Source organism: Xenopus laevis, chromosome 8L, assembly GCF_017654675.1.
Source record: "Xenopus laevis strain J_2021 chromosome 8L, Xenopus_laevis_v10.1, whole genome shotgun sequence".
Classification (NCBI taxonomy): domain Eukaryota; kingdom Metazoa; phylum Chordata; class Amphibia; order Anura; family Pipidae; genus Xenopus; species Xenopus laevis.
Window position 1 is genome coordinate 114,809,456 of NC_054385.1, and position 21,177 is coordinate 114,830,632.

Below are 21,177 nucleotides of genomic sequence, written 5' to 3' on the forward strand. Positions count from 1 at the left end.
CGAAGTAGCCAAAAAAACACTTCGAAATTCGAAGTTTTTTTAATTCGAATCCTTCACTCGAGCTTTGTAAATGTGCCCCTTTGTTATTGTGGGATTGTGCTGCCTCCAAGTTTTTTTCAGGTTCCTAGAGTTTCAAGATTTTTAATAAATAAGCACGTTTGAGTTTTTTAAAATAAAAACTTGCAAATTGGAAATTACATTTTTTGATATCTCTCAAAATTTGGACAGCAGCACAAGTGAAGTCAAATAAAATGATAATCTTTATTAGCATTACACATATTTAAAACTAGGTGGGTAATATCTTTGCAATATGCCTTATGTAGGTTTAGGGGTCATATTGTGTCTGCTTAAAGATTTAGAATTTTTATGAAAGTGGGCAGACTCATCACAAATGATAAGTAAAATGTGATTGTGCTGCCTTTGAGATTTTTTTTCATGTTTCTAAAGGATTAAGATTTCAAAGTTTTTAATAACTGCATGTTTGAGTTTAATTTCTCTTATAAAAAATATTTTTATCTCATAAATATGCCTCCAAGGGGCAAATTTACCAAAATTTGTGTTTGCATTTTTTCTTGATTTGAGAAAAAAACTCAAAACAAAATGCACTCACAAGTTTTTTTTTTTTAAACTTCGAAAAGTCAGGATTTATCAATAAAATACAGAAAAACTTGGCAAGTAAAAGCTAGTGAGGTCCTATAGTAGTCAGCAGCCGCCCCCACTTACCACTACCAAACAAACTGGCCACAGCTACTCCTCTTCCTTTTAGGAAGTGTCCTCCCACCTTTGCAGACAAATTGACAACTGGTGGCCAAATGAATTTATTACATTACCAATTCATTATGCAATAGATGAACATATTAAGATTTTTTATATAGAAATAGTTTTTTTTGGAGAGCTTTTATTGAGCACCTATAAAGTAATGCTTATCACTGTAGTTCTGTCAAAGTTTTTATTATACTTATTGCACTGTATATTACAAAACTTTATAAGGTATGTAAAACCTTATAAACCTGGTAAAAAAAAACTGGTAAAACAAAATGCATGGAGAGATTCTGATAATGACAGGGCCTTTCTGGTACAAAAATGTGTTTTTAGCCAAAAATACGCGGAGACATCTATTCAGTGGAACAAACCAAATTCTTAAGTGGATTAGCAAAAATTTTCTCTGCCTGTGAAAACACATCTCGAAACAAATTTTACAAAACTGCATCAGGCAAAAATGTTTGCTCAACCCTAAAAGTGACACTTTTAAAACTTTGTTTTGGTCCCTTTATATTTTACACTTTACTAGTGCTACCAGTCCCATTCTGTAGGTAGTTTTATAGGAATCACTACCTTTTCCAAAACGTTCCCCTTGTTTTACTCTATATATTATACTATATATATCCTTATAAATACCATCCTATATCTACCTAGTGTTACCAATCCATATTTCTATAAGGAAAATTAATCGCTGAGGAAGGGACATGTTGTCCTGAAATGTTTGACCATGGTTGCAGTGTCTGATAGCACTATGGAATAAATTTGGGATGACCCCTGTTGCAGCATTCAAAAGCTAGTGAGGTCCTTTAGGAGTCAGCAGCCGTCCCCCACTTACCACTACCAAACAAACTGGCCACTGCTACTCCACTTCCTTTTAGGAAGTGTCCTCCCACCTTTGCAGGCAAATTGACAACTGGTGGCCAAAGGAATTTGTTACATTACCACTTCATTATGCAATCGATGAACATATTAAGATTTTTATATAGAAATAGTTTTTTTTGGAGAGCTTTTATTGAGCACCTATAAAGTAATGCTTATCACTGTAGTTCTGTCAAAGTTTTTATTTTGCTTATTGCACTGTATATTACAAAACAAAACAAGGTATGTAAAACCTTATGAACCTGGTAAAACAAAATGCATGGAGAAATTCTGATAATGACAGGGCTTTTCTGGTACAAAAATGTGTTCTTACCCAAAAATACATGGAGCCATCTATTCAGTGGAACAAACCACATAACCAAATTCTAATGTGCATTAGCAAAAAATTTCTCTGCCTGTGAAAACACATTTCGACACAAATTTTACAAAACAGCATCAGAAAATGTTTGCTCAACCCTAAAAGTGACACTTTTAAAACTTTATTTTAGTCCCTTTATATTTGACACTTGCCTAGTGCTTGTCAATTTGTCTGCCAAGGTGGGAGGACACTTCCTAAAAGGAAGAGGAGTGGCTGTGGCCCGTTTGTTTGGTAGTGGTAAGTAGGGGACAGCTGCTGACTCCTATGGGACCTCACTAGCTTTTACTTGCCAGTTTTTTTTGTATTTTATTGATAAATCCTGACTTTTCGAAGTTTAAAAAAAAAAATACTTGTGAGTGCATTTTGTTTGAGTTTTTTTCTCAAATCAAGAAAAAATGCAAACACAAATGTTGGTAAATTTGCCCTTTGGAGGCTTACTTATGAAAAAAAAATATTTTTTATAAAAAAATTAAACTCAAACATGCAGTTATTAAAAACTTTATTTAAAGTTTACCCATTATGTAGGTCTGATATCACTATGGAATACATTTGGGATCACCCCTGTTGCAGCATTCAAAGGTATTGGCGTCTTTTTCATATTGCTTTTGTTTCTGCGCCGCCACTGACTAATCTGAGATTGCCATTGACACATTCCTGGTTAAATGCCACATGAGATTATGTAATGTAGATGTAATTATTTTCAGATTTTAAAATAGATGCCCTACTGGGAAATTAAAACAGTATATAGGCAACACAATCAGATCTTCAGTCCTCTATTAAATGTGTTTTAGAGAATATTGATCAACAGATCATGTATGGTGATATGTTATATATTAGTAATATTGTTTGTTTTGTTTTGTTCTTTGCAATGACCTACTTTTAGTGGACGAAGATCACAAAGCAGTGGTACCCAAAATGTTGAATGTGAGCTACTTGTAGATCTTCAGCTGGCAACCAGAAGATGACAGCAGAGATGCAGTGTCCTTTAAAAAACTCTTCTGGAAGCTTCTCATTATTTTGACCTTTATTACAATGACTTATGCCTCACAATAATCTGAATCCCTTACTACTATTTAGCATAGGTGCTAGAGATGAACTAGAGATGACTTTACCTAAGGAATATAGTCTAAGGAAAAAGGAAAAGTGAATTTCCTTGGGGCTGGTTTACTAGCATAGGTGCTAAATTGCTTAAAACATGTCAAATACTATATGTTTATTTTAATATTTCAAGTACAGATTCAGTATGTATGATGTGAGGAGCATTACATAAAATACAAACATTTTACAGAACAGAAAGTGATAAAATGCAGTAATAAATGATCAGTGTTTCTGCATTACACAGAGTAGTGAAATCGGCCATATTTTTATTGCTTATTGATAGTGCTTATTGTATCTATTAATTCAAGTTTACCTAAATGAACATGGATCTTAGTGAATACATCAATTACAAAAATCAAACAATGATAAATGAGTTTGTCCTGATTGGTCTCACAGACTTGGTGGAAATTCAATTTACTATTTATGGGGTATTTCTATTATTTTATTGCTTAACACTTTTGGGAAACCTTTCTATCATGATAACAACTATAAAGGATTCAAATCTTCACACCCCAATGTATTTCTTCTTGTGGAATTTGTCTTTGGTTGACATAGGTTTCTCTTCTGTTTCTGTTCCAAAAATGCTCACGGACTTCTTTGCAACAAGAAAACTCATTTCATTTGGGGGCTGCATTTCACAGATATATTTTTTCCATCTCTTTGGAACCACTGAAGTCATGCTCCTTGCTGTTATGTCTTATGATCGATTTGTGGCCATCGGTAATCCGTTGCGTTATATCCTCATCATGAACAGCAAAGTTTGCCTTTCCTTTGCCCTAAGTTGTTGGATATCTGGATTTTTCCATTCTCTTTTGCACACTGTGCTGACTGCAAAACTCCCATATTGCCAGGCAAACCTGGTCAACCACTTCTTTTGTGATGTTAAGCCAGTGTTGAAGCTTGCCTGTACTGATACTTCATTCACTCTTAAGCTTCTTACTAGAGTTGCTGGGTCTGTGTCATCAATAACATTTACTTTAACATTTCTCTCCTATCTTTTTATTATTAAATTTGTCATGCAAATTCAGACAAAAAGGGGAAGGAAAAATGCATTTTCTACCTGTAGCGCTCACCTTACAGTTGTTTTTATGCTTTATGGCACAGCAATTTTTACATATATGAGACCTTTAGCTCAACAGTCTTTAGACCATGATAGAGTAGTGGCAGTTCTATTTACAGTAGTAACACCAGCACTTAATCCTATTATTTACACCCTGCGTAACAAGGAAATGAGAGAGGCAATTAAAAGAATATACAAGAACATATTTTTATTTGTAGAAAATGCATAAACTTTAAGGGGGAGATTTATCAATGTTCGAATTTGGATTTTTTTCTACAAATGAAATTGTTTTGTACTAAAACTTGTGAATTTGAATTATGCTTAGAAAAACACAAATGTACAGGTATGTGACCCATTATCCAGGATTTTTGGGAGCTGGGGTTTTCCAGATAAGGGGTCTTTAAAATTATTTGTAGAAAATACATAAACTTTAAGGGGGAGATTTATCAATGTTCGAATTTGGATTTTTTTCTACAAATCAAATTTTTTTGCACTAAAACTTGTGAATTTGAATTATGCTTAAAAAAACGCAAATGAATAGGTATGTGACCCATTATCCAGGATGTTTGGGAGCTGGGGTTTTCGAAACATTCAATAAACCCAATAGGATTCTTCTGCTTGCAATAAGGATTTATTACCACGTAGTTGGGATCAAGTACCAGGTACTGTCTTGTTATTACAGAGAAAAAGGAAATAATTTTTTAAAATAGGAATTATTTGTGTAAAATGGAGTCTATGGAAGACGACTATCCTGTGATATGGAGCTTTCTGGATAACGGGGTTCTAGATAACAGTTTATTTCTTACTTGCAAAAATGTGTTTATGTAGAAGTCAATAGGAGCTGTATATGGTAACTTTGATGCATTTTTTCAAAGCAAGTTTTTTAATTTTTCAATCCATTGAAAAAAATGAACAGAGTACAAATACAAGCTATTCACATTTCATTTTCCACAATTTTTTTCCATCAAATATTTTATATTCAGCTTTTTTAAGTTTATGTGGCTTTCTGGATAAGGGGTCTGTCCAAAGCCCATTTCCAAAAAAAGTTTGGATGCTGTGTAAAATGTATAGACAAAGAACATATGTTGATTTGCAGATTATTTAAATGCAAACAAAGTTCACTGCGGCTAAATTGATTAGAGCTTTGCATGGAAGTCACCACTATTGCACATACAGCAACTCAAAAATACATTGAACTGGATCCTAGTCAATGAAAAATTGACTAGCATTTTAAATGATAAATAAACACAACTCCAAAAAGTATGGGAGCCATGGATACTCTGTCTGCTGTAAGCCGTGCCCTGTCTAATTGAACAACTGGGTAAGAGAGACCCCTATGAGCACGTGAGAAAGTACAAAACCTTTTGAGAATATCATTTAAGGTCCTAATCTGCACAAAATTGGTAAATATGGGTATTAGCTAAAAGATACATGATTCAATAGAAATAATTATAAAAGTAATAAAAAAGTGTAAACACTAGTTGATGCAAACCCTGAGACTTGGAGAGGAGCTGAAGGGGGTACCATTTCAATTCAGATTTTTTATGTTGTGTTGACCATTTAGAATTTTTAAGACGCTGAGCTTCAACTCCTTAATTCTGACCCAACCTATATTTGTTATTTGATCGTACTGCATCCTATTAAATTAGAAACCATGTTAAAATGTAAATGGTACCACATATATTGTATGTCAGCCATCTGTAAGAGACAGACTTTGACCTGCAACATCCCTCCCCCACCTGCATCCATTATCCATTTTCCCTTCTGTTCCCAGTTTCTCTGTTTTCCTTTCCCTCTTGTCCTTCTCCCCGGCCCCATATAATGAGACATAATGCATGGAAGATGTTAGAACTGATCAATGCTTTACTGATATTTTCATATATAAACGTTTATACTGTTTTGTTTAGTACTCTGACACACATTATTGGTTTCTAAAAAATATTTGCTCTTTTTGATGCCAGCAACACATTTCAAAAAAGTTGGGACGTCACGGGAGACAAAAGAGTGGAAAAGTTAAGTAATGTTAAAAAAACCTGGTGGTACATTTCACCGACTCACCAATTGGCAACAGGTCAGTAACGTGACTAAGTATAAAACAGCGAATCCCAGAGAGTCTGGCTCCAGTATAATTCAGTATAAAATTCAGATTCAGTTTAAAATTTTCATAATTTGAAATTCTTTTTGGAAATTATGGACGCCTTGTCCTCCAAGCTAAAAAGGAGAAGGACATCCAGCTTGTTATCAGGGCACAGTTCAAAAGCCAGCATCTGTGATGGGGATGCATTAGTGCACATTGTATGGGTAACTTGCACATCTGGGAGCACCATTAAGTAGTGATGGGCGAATTTATTTGCCAGGCCCGAATTCCCGGTGAATTTGCGCGATTCGCCGCCAGCAAATAAATTCGCGAAACGCCTGCGAAAATTCGCGGCAAAAATTCTCCGGCGTCAAAAAAATTTTTTTTCCGAAAAAATGGACACCGGCGTCAAAAACGGGTGCCGCCGTCAAAAAAAAACTAGACGCCGTTGCGCAAATTTCGCGTGAAATTCGCAAATTTTTCGGCGAATCGAAACGGCGCAAATTCGCCCATCACTACCATTTAGTATATATACAGGTTTTAGAGCAACATACAGTATGCTGCAATAATATACATGGAAAAAATGAAATGAAATATAGGAGACTCTGAACGACTGAGCAGATGAAAGTCCATATCAGGGAAAAATGGGACAACTTTTCCCTTTCAAAAGTACAACTATTGGTCTCCTCAATTCTCAAACATTTACAGAGTGCTGTTAATAGAAGAGGATGCAACACAGTAGTAAACATGTCCCATCCCAACTTTTTTGAGATGTGTTGCTGGCAATAAAATATTGCAGTTTCAACATTTCCACTAAAGTAAGGAGTGCTCAACCTGTGAAATAACTTTTGTGGGTCAGGTGCTAGACAGCGAGTAGATCCAACCTGCTACAGGTCACACTGTATATTAGAGACAATATTCACTGTAGCACACCAAAAAAGTTATTTAGTAATAAGTTGTAGACACAAATAAAGGCAATGTTATGGTCACTTTATCAAACATTAAACATTTATTAAACCCAGTAAGATTGTTTTGCCACCAATATGGGAAAATGATATGTTAATTAGAATCAAGTATAAAGTACTGTTTCATTATTATGAAGAAAAAGAAAATAATTTTTTAAAACATTATTTGCTTCCTATGGAGTGTATGGGAGATTGCCTTCCCATAATTTGGGGCTTTCTGTAAAATATCTGCAGATTGTATTATAAAAATAAACATCTCAAACAGGAAACTCATATTTACCTTGCTGCCAAAACAACTATTTCAAGATATTGAAAAAGCCCCAGCCATTAATATATCTCACTTTAAACATATACAGTACAGTTGAATTATAGTCAATAGATTATTATCCACTGCATTTTCCTAAATAAACACTATCAATTCCTAAAGGTTTGGGAATCCTGGTATATGGGCATTCCACGTCGTCTGCCTTGATACACCTATGTTTTTATTGCTCTTTGAGCAAAATGCAGTTTCTACTGTTTTCCCGCAGAAGTACAGTGTTATTGTAGATTCAAACAGTGATTCTCTGGACACAATTGTGATGTGCCTACTGCAATTGCATTGGCAAAATGAACATGACTGCACATGCACTTCTTTGCAAATCAGATGCAGTTGTGCTAAATATATTCTATGTCTGTGTGGCGTAATTTCTGGTGATCAGTTTGCAATTGACATTTGCACCCTAGGTACATTTTGCCTATTGTCACTGGACACAAAGGGATTTTTTTCTGTGACCCAAATGAAGTTTCCTGCATGGAACCAAAACGTTGGCTTTAATAACGTTGCTTGATCATTGTGTCAATTTTTTTCAGTGTCGCTTTGGTTTGATACATTTGATATTGCACTGGCAACCGAGTATGATATGGCGTGTAATTTGAATTAGATATTGTCACGAGCGCCGCCCGGAGCAGGTCCAAGAGCTCCGGGCGGCGCGTCCTCTCCTGCCGGCGTCGCTCCCAAGATGGCGGCGCCCATGGCCGCCACGTGGGTAAGCGGCGCCGGCGCGATGACGTCAGTGCGCCGACGTCGGCGCAAGGACGTCAATGACGTCACTAAGGCGCCAAATTCAAATAAAAAGCCTGTTTAGACGCCAGAATGGCGCCCAAGTATAGGAATACTTTCCCTAAAGAGTATCCTGGGTTTCCTGTGTACCTTATTGCCTAATCTTGTTCCTGATCTGTTTCCTGACCCCTTTGCCTGGACTTTGGACCTTGTTTGTATTCTGCCTGCCTGTGAACTCTTGCCTGATCCTGACTATTCTTCGTTTAACCCTTTGGACACCGCGACCTTGTTCCCTCAAGAGGGCTTCCTCCTTGATCCTGACAACCTCCCTGGAGGGAGCTCCCGGCTCCCTGACATTATACTTGGGCCATGGATCCTTCTGAGGAAGCCACACCTCATGTCGGACGAGCGCTCCGCGGACTGGCATCCCGCATGGAGGACTACGAAAACCAGCAGGTTCGCATTGGACAAGCACTCGATGTCCTGCTGGCTCAAGTGCCTTCTGCGTCCTCCACTGCTCCATCTACTGGGGATCCCCCCATGGCGGCAGCCCCTACGAACACAAGCTACCCGACAGGTGAGCCTCGCATTCCACCTCCCCCTCGTTTCTGTGGGGACCCACAAGCCTGCAGGGGATTTGCCACGCAATGCCAAATTCAATTTGAGTTCCAACCCACACAGTTTCCAAGCGAGCGTTCCAAGGTGGGGTATGTGATGTCTCGATTGGAAGGCAAGCCACTGGAGTGGGCAACGTCTCTTTGGGAGAAGAATTCCCCGCTGACTTTTGATGTTAAAGACTTTCTCCAAGCTTTTCGTATAGTCTTTGATGCTCCAGGTCGGGTTACGAACGCCCCTGCCCGTCTCTTGCAGCTCCGGCAGGGAAGCCGCAGTGTCAATGAGTATGCTATAGACTTCCGAACACTGATGGCGGAGACTTCCTGGTGTGATGACGCTTACAAGGCTGTATACTACCAAGGCCTATCCATCCGCATCAAAGATGATCTCGTCTCCAGAGAGACTCCTGACACCCTGGAAGGGTTGATCGCTCTATCCATTAAGGTGGACACTCGTCTCAGAGAGCACCAGGTGGAGAGAGAGCGCAGCAGACGATTTTCTCCCATGTTGGCCCCTCGCTTTCAAAGGCCGATTCTGCAAACACCCGCTGTTCCTGTGACCCATGTGTCGACGTCTCCCTTGGAGGAACCTATGCAAGTAGGAAAGACTCGCCTCTCCGAGCAGGAAAGACTCCGAAGACGTATGGCAGGTCTCTGTTTATACTGTGGTGGGCATTCCCATTTTGCCAACGCCTGTCCTGCCAAAGCCAAGAGTTTTGTACCCCGAGGTATGTCTCAGATTTCTCATGTAGGGGGCATCACTCGAGGTTCTCTGGAGAAGTATCAAGAAAATTCACGCAGGCTTCTCCTTCCTTTGCAGATTCACCTGGCAAGTAAGTCTATCTTCGAAAGGGCCTTCCTCGACTCCGGAGCGGATGGCAATTTCATGGATGCCATTTTTGCCGAACGCATGAAGATTCCTCTGCTTCCATTGTCTTCTCCCCTGCGAATTACTGCCATAGATGATAAACCCCTGGAGTTTGAATTCGTCACAAAGTTCACGGCGGAACTATCTGTACAAGTTGGGGCGCTGCATCAAGAAAAACTTTCATTCTTCATCATTCCCTGTCCTTCTACTCCAGTGATATTGGGTCTTCCATGGTTACGTCTGCATAACCCCACCATAGACTGGTCCACTGGGCAGATCTCTCGCTGGAGTTCATTTTGCCTGCAACATTGCCTTCCGCCAAAACCCCTCGAGAAGGTGAATGTTTCCTCTGCGGAATTAAAGACTTTGCCCTCCACTTACAAAGGATTTTCCGATGTGTTTTGTAAAAAGTCTGCAGAGTTCCTTCCCCCACATCGCTCCTACGACTGTCCGGTTGAACTCCTGCCTGGAGCTATGCCCCCCAGAGGGCGCACCTACCCTCTCTCCCCTGCAGAGACTACCGCTATGAAGGAGTACATCCAAGAAAATCTCCAGCGGGGGTTTATCCGCCCTTCTACCTCTCCTGCAGGGGCTGGGTTCTTCTTCGTGGAGAAGAAGGACGGAGGCCTTCGGCCTTGTATAGACTATCGAGGTCTGAATAAGATCACTGTGAAAAACAGATACCCTCTGCCCCTGATTGCCGAGCTTTTTGACCAGCTGAAAGGGGCAAAGATTTTCTCCAAGTTGGATCTCCGGGGGGCCTACAACCTCATTCGCATCCGGGAGGGTGACGAATGGAAGACGGCATTCAACACTCGGGATGGGCACTATGAATATCTCGTTATGCCCTTCGGCCTATGCAATGCCCCTGCCGTCTTCCAGGAGTTTGTGAATGATGTGTTCCGAGATCTCCTAGGAAGGTTCGTAGTCGTATACTTGGACGACATCCTGATCTTTTCCAAGGACCTTGAAAGTCATCGCTCCCAGGTGAAGGAGGTACTCTCTCGTCTGAGGAAGAACTCTCTCTTCGCCAAGTTGGAGAAGTGTGTTTTCGAGGTATCCAAGATCCCCTTCCTAGGATACATTATCTCTCCAGAGGGATTTGAGATGGACCCCGTGAAAGTGTCGGCCATCCAGGAGTGGCCTCTCCCACTGAGTACCAAAGCAATCCAGAGATTCATCGGATTTGCTAATTATTATCGACAGTTCATCCGGGGGTTCTCTTCCCGCATTGCACCTATCCTGGCCCTCATCCGAAAAGGGGGTAAACCCAGCTTGTGGCCTCCATCTGCCATAGAAGCCTTTCAGTCCTTGAAAGAGGCCTTCACGTCTGCTCCTGTTCTTCGACATCCCAATTCTGCACTACCCTTCTGCATCGAAGTTGATGCTTCTGAAGTCGGAGCCGGAGCTATCCTGTCTCAGAGACACTCCTCTGATGGAAAATTGCACCCCTGTGCGTTTTTCTCCAAGAAGTTCTCATCCGCAGAGCAGAACTATGATGTCGGAAATCGAGAACTCCTGGCAGTCAAGCTTGCCCTTGAAGAATGGCGTCACCTCCTGGAGGGTTCTGAAATTCCTGTCCAGATTTTCACTGATCACAAGAATCTGGAGTTCATACAGTCCCTCAAGAGGCTAAATCCCAGACAAGCCAGGTGGGCCCTTTTCTTTTCCCGATTTAACTTTGTTTTGACTTATCGCCCAGGTTCCAAAAATCTGAAGGCCGACGCCTTGTCTCGTAGCTTCACTCCGGTGGACCGTGACCCTGAGAGACAGGAACCAATCATTCCACCAGTCAAGATCATTGCCTCTCTGTATCCCCAATTTGCCGACCAGATTCTGGCTGGGCAGTCCTCGGCTCCTCAAGATACTCCGATTGGCATGGCCTTCGTCCCTCCAGAACTTCGCCTGGCCATCCTGCAACAAACCCACTGCTCCAGGCAAGCTGGACATCCTGGTCCGGCCAAGACTCTTGAACTTTTGAGGCGCCTAGTCTGGTGGCCTGATATCCGCAAGGATGTAAAGGACTTTGTGGCTGCTTGTAATGTCTGCGCCACTTCTAAGCCTAGCCATTCCCGCCCCAGTGGGTTGTTACAGCCTTTGCCGGTACCCTCTCGTCCATGGACGCACCTCTCTATGGACTTTATTGTCGAACTTCCTCCCTCTGGTGGGAATACTGTGATCTGGGTTGTTATTGACCGCTTCTCCAAAATGGCCCATTTCATCCCTCTGAAGAAGTTGCCCTCTGCGGTGGAGTTGTCCCAGCTATTTATCCAGTACATCTTCCGCCTGCATGGTTTCCCGGTGGAGATCGTCTCCGATAGAGGCACCCAGTTTACTGCCAAATTCTGGCGTTCCCTATGCAAAGACCTGGGAATTGTTCTTCAGTTTTCTTCTGCATACCATCCGCAGACGAATGGGGCAGCTGAACGTGTCAACCAAGCCCTGGAACAGTTCCTGAGGAACCACGTATCCCTCTGCCAGGATGACTGGTCTGATCTCCTCCCATGGGCGGAATTCGCTCATAATAATGCTTGTCATTCCTCTACAGGGAGGTCTCCGTTCATGTCGGTGTATGGTCTGCATCCTCAAGCTTTTCCCCAAGACTTTGTGCTATCTGATGTCCCGGCTGCTGACGACTCCGCAGCCCATATGTCTGCTATTTGGGCTGCTACCAAGTTGAACCTAGAGAAGAGCGCTCTTGTTCATAAGACTTTCGCGGATCGTCGTCGAAGATCCTCTCCTCCCTACAAGGTGGGTGATAATGTCTGGCTCTCTTCCAGGAATATCCGGTTGAAGATACCATCTCCCAAGTTGGGTCCAAAATTCTTGGGTCCATTTCCCATCTTGGAGATAATCAACCCTGTGGCTGTCAGACTCCAGCTGCCACCAGAGATGAGAATCCCCAACGTGTTCCACGTGTCTCTGGTGAAACCCGCCATCACCAACCGGTTCTCTGGCGGTCAATCTCCTCCTCCTGCCATCTCTGTGGAGGGTCAACTCGAGTACGAGGTGGAGAGAATCCTAGACTCCAGGATCTCCAGAGGGTCCCTTCAGTACCTCATTCAGTGGAGGGGCTTTGGCCCTGAAGAATGCTCCTGGGAAGGTCACCGTGATGTTCACGCTCCTCGTCTGGTGAGGGAGTTCCACTCCAAATTTCCCCAGAAGCCAAATCCTGGTGGTCCGGAGGCCCCCCGTGAGGGGGGGGGTACTGTCACGAGCGCCGCCCGGAGCAGGTCCAAGAGCTCCGGGCGGCGCGTCCTCTCCTGCCGGCGTCGCTCCCAAGATGGCGGCGCCCATGGCCGCCACGTGGGTAAGCGGCGCCGGCGCGATGACGTCAGTGCGCCGACGTCGGCGCAAGGACGTCAATGACGTCACTAAGGCGCCAAATTCAAATAAAAAGCCTGTTTGGACGCCAGAATGGCGCCCAAGTATAGGAATACTTTCCCTAAAGAGTATCCTGGGTTTCCTGTGTACCTTATTGCCTAATCTTGTTCCTGATCTGTTTCCTGACCCCTTTGCCTGGACTTTGGACCTTGTTTGTATTCTGCCTGCCTGTGAACTCTTGCCTGATCCTGACTATTCTTCGTTTAACCCTTTGGACACCGCGACCTTGTTCCCTCAAGAGGGCTTCCTCCTTGATCCTGACAACCTCCCTGGAGGGAGCTCCCGGCTCCCTGACAGATATAATGAAAAGCAAATCTAAATGCTGCCAAATTCATGTAGAAGTTAATGTGAGTTGCCTGGGCAAAATGTAAACAATTTTTTCAGTTTGAGGGTTTCAAACTTTTAAACTTTTTATGATTAGTTGTCAGGTGTCAAGATTATTAAGGCCTGCACAGCAGGAAGTCATGGCCTGTTTGAGTTAAGGGGGCTTTGCACTCAGCATATCAGAGCTCACTAGGACTTTCAAATTACAGCAGATCAGCTTTCAAAATAGTTTTTTAAGTTGCAGCTTACGTATGTGCAACCATTGCCAGATCCGTTTGGTTCCTGAGCTAGCTTGTTCTTTGTGTAAGCAGAATCATGTTTGAGACTGTTCTTGTGACTTTTGGTTTATGGCCGGCCTGTCTGACCTTTCTTATGTTCTTCCTACAAGTCCATTGTACATGTGAGTGAGTTTTTGATGAATAAGTTTGGTGAGTCTTTTTGCTCACAAATTCAAATTTGCCTCCCACAAAACGTACTTGTGTGTATGCCAGTGTGTTAACTACACTGATTTTATACATGGGTGCATGAGTAAGAGTTTGTTTGGCTAATAACTAAGTCTAGTAAGTTCTGTACAGAAACATTATATCATATTGAGTTCACCCTTATTATTAATGTGTTTATTAATTACTTGCAGGAGAGCAAAAAAAGTAATGTATCTATATATGGTATTGAAACGAAATTAAGCAGAACAAGTGAAATCCAGCCAGGATGTGTCATCTGCAGGGGGATAATTATATTTGTGTGAATGGACCAGCACTAGAAGCTCAGGGTAGACAAGAATAGTAGTATATAGTATAGTATTTCTTAATTCGACAATTGCACCCTTTTGTGCAGTTAACTTATATTTCTTACCCCAGTATGTCAAACCTGTGGGATTCATTTTATGGAACTCTTTGAAGTGTTTGGAAACACTGTGGTAAGTGTAAGTGTACACGTGTGAGTGCAATTTTTTTATTAAAGGTTTTTACACGATGTTGAGCACTCTTTTTAGAACCAACGGAAGTCCATAACATCTATAGAGAGGGAACAGCTATTCTTTTCAATGCCAATTACTACTCCTAAACGTCTGTGAGTATAAAACTGTACACACAGAAGGTGCCACTGTCTCTGAAAAAAACGTAGGGGGTTCTTCACAGTCAGGACAGTGAGGTTGTGGAATGCACTGCCGGGTGATGTTGTGATGCTGATTCAGTTAATGACTATAAGAGGGGCTTGGATGATTTTTTGGACAGACATAATATCAAAGGCTATTGTGATACTAAGCTCTATCGTTAGTATAGGTATGGGTATATAGAATTTTAATTAAAAGTAGGGAGAGGTGTGTATGGATGCTGGGTTTTCATTTGGAGGGGTTGAACTTGATGGACTTTGTCTTTTTTCAACCCAATTTAACTATGTAACTATGTAACTATGTAACTGGTTAAAGGGCAAGCTAGTCCTGCAGGTGATGGATAATAGGCACGCTGCTTAAGAAATATAAGTTAACTGCACAAAAGTGTGCAATTGTTGAATTAAGAAATACTATACAATATACTACTATTTTTTATTTTTGTCTACCCTTAGCTTCTAGCGCTGGTTCATTCACACAAATATAATTATTGCCTATCTGAAGGAGAACGGATTATCGGAACCAGCAAAAAGGGGGTGAACTACAGAAATTTGGATTTTCCTTTTCTATATAAAAAAAAATCTTGACAAACTTGTGATCTTGGCGCCTAAGTAACAAATGAAACTGATTGTCAATAAATGTAAGGCTATGCATGCTACTTTTACCCTTAAAGGAGAACTAAGTTAATATAAAAGAAGTCAATAACATGGGGAGGCCTATTTATCAAAATCGAATTAACTAAAATGCAAAGTTGCGTATCAGCAGCCGAACGCTGGCAAATTTTCACTAGCATTACTTTGACTGGGAGAGCATTTCATAGTGAATTTTTGCTAGTGTTCATTTCTGCCTATCGAAACTTCAGTAGCACTTTTGCGCTTAGGTTTTTTGCGAAAAATCGCCTGGCGATAGGGTGCAAACAAACACTAGCGGCGGTCTCATTCGCTAGCAAATTGTCCTCTACTCCTGTTCATGAATTGGCGATGTCCTTGCGGATGAGATACATGGCAAATTGTCACTAGCGATGGCCACTTCTCCCTTTAGTGAATCTGCCCCAATGAATGTACTGAATCGATGAGCAAAGCTATTAAAGATCAATGATATACTGTATGTGCTGATAATGATTTGAGTAATGATTTGGTGAGTGTGTACACGTATTTATTTATAAAGTTCTTAGATGGAGACTAAAACGTTTGCCTGTAATTTTTAAAATCAATTAAATTATCTAAAGTATTTTTAATTGGACCTGTTGTTTTTTGGAATGGTTGGCTGTGGATCAATTTGATAACATCCATGTAATGTGTCTCATTTGTCTGTAGCAGTTGAACATGAGAAGTTCTCCTCCTCTTTCTCTTTCAGACAGCAGATCAACCAAACTAACGGAGCCTTAAAGGAGAAGGAAACCTTGTTGGCGCAAAAACCCCCCACCCTCCCGTGTGTTGCTTCCCCTCCCTCCTCCCCCCTGGCCTACCCGTCCCGCTGGGCAAATGCCCCTAACTTGTTACTTACCCTTCTGCGCAGGTCCAGTCCAGGGAGTTCACAGACGACATCTTCTTCCACGCGATCTTCCTGCTTTGACCGGCGTTTTGGCGCATGCGCAGTAGGAGCATTTTGCCGTACGGATCTACTGCGCATGCGCTAAAAGTCACAAAGTTTTAACGATTTCATTTTGTGACTTTTGGCGCATGCACAGTAGATCGTACCGGCGAAATGCTCCTACTGCGCATGCGCCGGTCAAAGAAGGAAGAAGATCGATTGGAAGAAGATGTCGTCTGTGAACTCCCTGGACTGGACCTGCGCAGAAGGGTAAGTAACAAGTTAGGGGCATTTGCCCAGCGGGACGGGTAGGCCAGGGGGGAGGAGGGAGGATGGGCAACACACGGAAGGGGGGAGGGTTTTTGCGCCGACTAGGTTTCCTTCTCCTTTAAGGGCCAATTTAATTTAAATATGTTGTATAATAGTTTGTTATGCTATTTTTTTTGTCACATTTTTTGTTAATTTATTAATTACAATGAATGTTGCCCTCGTCTTGCCAGAGGGGCACACCAGGAAACTTGCATAATGAAGTCCTGGCAGAAGCTAAATTTGTTAATGTGGAAAGAGGCATTTGTAAGCAAAAGAGTGGATAGAATATGGATTCCTCCTGCACCTTAGGTCTTGGAAAGCATTGACGTGAAAATGTTAAAGTTATGTTGTAAAAATATCTGAGAACATCAACAACATCTCTCTCATTTTTTACTTAATTTTAATTTTATTCATCCATTTTGGAGATCGAAAATATTTAGTAAAGATGTATATACAATCAATTTCTTGTCTGTGTTTTATTGCCGAGGTGTGAGGAAGAAAACTATACAATCGGTATTTATAGAAGAACATGTGTCCAATATGGTAGGTGGGATAATGCCTTCAGACGGAGTTTATTAAAAATGTGTCAGCTCCCAGAACTGTTTAATGTATTAAGCCAGATACCACCCTGTTGTAGTAGGTCCATTTTTTAATTATTTAACTTTTTTCAGCATCTCTTCAATTGGCTTTTTAGCTGTCATCTGATTTCCATTGGGTCATATTGAGCCAACATCCAAGCAGAAAATGATAACGGAGGGCCTAAATACAAATATAAGTACATTAATATAACGTACCAATAACAATAAAGCTGTAGCCTCACAGAGCAACTGTTTTTTTTTGTCTGCCAGGGTGAGTGACCCCAAAGCAGAATTGGAATACAAATCATTTAAATACAGTAAAAATATTCCATTCTATGCAAAAATTAACTTAAAGAGGAATAACTCCTTTCAACAACCTGTATTCTGTCAAGGAGGGGATAAATCCTATGAGGACCATTGCTACGTTAAAACTTTCGGTCTATTTCCACCACTTGACCATTCTATACCAGATGTGGTAAGAGATCTTAGCAGGGCTCTCCTCACATAAGAGTCCAAAAGCTGGCTGTTAACCCTTTCCCTGCTGTCTATTTAAAAAATGCCGAAAGGTAATATCTTCAGCAGGGATCCCCAATCTTTTGAACTGGTGAGCAACATTCAGAAGTAAAAGGAATTGGGGAGCAACACATGCATGAAAAATGTTCTTGGGTTGCCAAATAATCACTGTGATTGGCCATTTGGTAGCCCCTATGTGGATTGTCAACCTACATTAAGGCTCTGTCTGGCAGTACATCTGTTTTTATTCAACTAAAACTTGCTTCCAAGCCAGGAAAAAAAAAAGCACCTGCTTTGAGGCCACTGGGAGCAACCTTCAAGGGGTTGGAGAGCAACATGTTACTAATGAGCTACTGGTTGGGGATCACTGATCTACAGTATTTAACGGCATTCATTGTTAACAGCACTTCTATATATATTTTTGTATATAGGTAATTACAACTAAAAATGCTAACTGCACTTCTGTATTTAGTACACAGTAGTTAGTGTAAAGTATAAAATATATATAAAGTTGCTCACACATGAAAATTTAAGCAAAGGCAATTTCTCTTTTGTGTGTGCAAATAATGGCCATTCATTTCATTTCTTTATTTGTAGAGGTGGTCAACTCCAGAGTGTAGGTTGGTCAAAGCACTCTGTAGAATCTGCATTTAAGAGTTAAAGTGAAGTTAACCCCAATCATCTGCCTTTGTATCTACTATTAGTTTTATTAACTGTTTTATTTGTATCTACTATTAGTTTTTAACTGTAACAGCTGTGTATTTGTACAGATGTTAAAAAAGTGGAACAGAAATGCTTTACATATCCTATTGCCATACCAAAGCTGGAATATGGGATATCCATTCAAGTGGCTGCAAAGTGGCTATACAATTGTGTAAAAAGATGTGGGAAACTTACCTTGAAACCAGTTTAGCTACAAAAACAGAAAATGTTAGCATGTTTTTGTTATAGAAATTTACTACATACTTGCATAAACATGAAAACATTTTTACTAAGAAAGGAAAATAATATGTTTCGCTAGTGCAAAAAACCCCTCCATATAGACGCTTTTGAATGCTAGCAGCCATTTTTTTTTGACTGATTAAAGACCTCAACGACAATGTTTGTGAACAAACAGTTTTTGTGAACATGCGCAGTGGATGTATTAAAGGTGTTAACGTAAACCTTTGCTTAGCGAAAAATGCGCAATGTAATATTCGCTAGCGATTGACTTTACTAGACATTCACAAAGACGCCATTTTAAATAACGCTTATGACTTTTAATTACATTCTCCCCTAAATGTGAGAAGCACTCAAAAGCACTGCATTCCATTCCACCACATTCAAGATGGCATCCCTAATGGCCATCACATGGGATGGGGCGCCAATGTCATGATCATGGCGCATTATGTCATCATTTGAAAATTCTGAAATTCAACTGTGAAACCCTTTAGACATTTGATACTGCAAATTGAACTATATCTGCTTGCCTAAACTCTACTTCCCCCCTAGTAAGTACCACACAGGTCTTACTAAGGCTGATGGCACAGGTGGAAACCCTGCATTTCACTTGCCTTGAGTGCCAGAGTTTTTCTCATTCTACAGGTGGAGATTAGTCAACTGATACTGCTAAGGATACTTCTGAAAAGTGATGCTTATGTTTTCCCACTGGTGATTTACATTATTGCCAGTGGGAAAGCATTTTCAGGAGATTATTTGCCTGTGGTAGAGCTCTAACAGATCTTGTAGGTTATTAGAACAGCCATTTCCTGGTCATTGTCTTCATAGCTATCTTTATTTGTTTGTTTCTCAATGAATATATAATTGGGTTTAGGGCAGGGGGCAGCACTGTGTACAAAACTGCAGCAGCTCGGTCTTGGTCTAATGAGCTTTGTGAAGAAGGTCTTATATAAGTAAATAAAGCTGTTCCAATTAAAAGTAGAACAGCAGTGAGGTGGGCACTACAAATAGCAAATGCATGCTTCCTGCCTTCTGTATTTGAAGTTTTCATAAGGCATCTGCTAATATAAACATAAGAAAGAATGGTGAGGAAGAGGGTGGCTGTTATCAGGATTCCAGTGACACCATTGAGGAGGTGCAAATTAAGAGAAGTATCTGTACAAGCCAACTTCAGCAATGGCTTAATGTCACAAAATAAGTGGTTTATCACATTTGGGCCACAAAATGGAAGCTTTGCTGTTAACAGAGTATGCAAGAGAGAATGCAAAAATCCAAGCATCAAACATCCAAGAGACAGTTGTAGACAAAGTCGTACGTTCATGATGGATGAATACCGCAAAGGGTTCTGAATGGCCACATAGCGGTCATAAGACATCGCTGAAAAAAGTATGGCTTCAGAACCTCCCAGGAAATGAAGAAAATGTATTTGTAGGATGCAGCCAGTAAATGAAATCGTCTTTTTTGTTGAAAACAAATCAGAGAGCATCTTGGGAGCAACAACAGAAGAGTAGCAGATGTCAATAAAGGCTAAATTCCACAGGAAAGAGTACATGGGAATATGGAGGCTGGAGTCAGAAATGATGATTAACATAATCAGAAAATTGCCTGTCAAGTTTAATGAATAGATGATTAAAACACAAACAAAGAGGATTATTTGAAGTCTTGTATGATCTGTCAGCCCAAGAAGGACAAAGTCAGTTACTGATGTTTTGTTTCCTGGGACCATGTTGTATCTGGAAACTGTATAGGAAATAATGGGATTATACATAAAGGAAAAATTATTTATATTTATATTGACAGATACAAAAAGATGTATCATCAACCAACTGAATGTACTACATTTATTGCACTGGTCATATCAATGTGTAATTGTAAAGTAGCACATTAGGGGCCAGATTTATCAAAGGTCGAGGTGAATTTTGGAATGAAAAAAAATAATTTCAAGCTATTTTTTTGTGTACTTTGACTAGGGAATAGTCCAAATTCGATTTGAATTTGCAAAAATTTTGAAAATTCAAATATCGAAATTTATCATGTACTGTCTTTCGACTTCGACCATTCACCATCTAAAACCTGCCGAATTGCTGTTTTAGTCTATGGGGGACCTTCTAGAACCTATTTGGAGTCAATTGGTGGACTTGGAAAAATCAAGGGGGGAAAACTTTGAATCGAATTCGATCGAATGCGATATTCCTTCGATTTCGAACAATTTGTATTCGGCCGAATACGAACCAATTCGATCTAAAACTGACCTATTCGACCCAAAAAAACCTACAACTTCATTTCGGTTAGTCTTTTTGAATTCGAATTTCGATTTTTTTTCAATTCGAAATTCGACCCTTGATAAATATGCCCCAAGGTGATAAATTTAAATAGTGATGGGCGAATTTAATCGCCAGGGGCAAATTCATGAACTTGCCGCAAAAACTCACTGGTGAAAATTTGCCGGCGTCAAAGTGTACACACAGTCACTAACTCTAAATAACTGTTTGCATGGCTCATATAATGATATATATATATATATATATATATATATATATATATTTTTTTTTTTTTCACTTAATAGGACTGATGTATGGACACTGCCTTGACGGGGCGCTTATGCATACTTTGTACAAACTTTGTAACTAAAAGTGTCTTTTTTTAATAAAGTAACAGTTCAGTTGTGCAAGAAGATTTTTTCAGAGTGTTATATATTGAGAGTGCTGGGACTAACTTGCTTGGTATATATATATATATATATTCAACTACATACCAGTGCACTCA

At 40.4% G+C, this 21,177-nt stretch overlaps 2 protein-coding genes across 2 annotated transcripts; one reads left to right on the plus strand and one right to left on the minus strand.

The window, feature by feature from the left end:
* Positions 1-3,420: 3,420 nt before the first annotated feature.
* On the plus strand, positions 3,421-4,386 carry LOC108699015 (olfactory receptor 12D2). The gene has a single exon (XM_018230872.1). The coding sequence runs from the start codon at positions 3,421-3,423 to the stop codon at positions 4,384-4,386; it is 966 nt and encodes a 321-aa protein (XP_018086361.1).
* Positions 4,387-19,204: 14,818 nt separating this feature from the next.
* LOC108699016 (olfactory receptor 12D1) lies at positions 19,205-20,137 on the minus strand. The gene has a single exon (XM_018230873.1). The coding sequence runs from the start codon at positions 20,135-20,137 to the stop codon at positions 19,205-19,207; it is 933 nt and encodes a 310-aa protein (XP_018086362.1).
* Between the last annotated feature and the right edge of the window lie 1,040 nt (positions 20,138-21,177).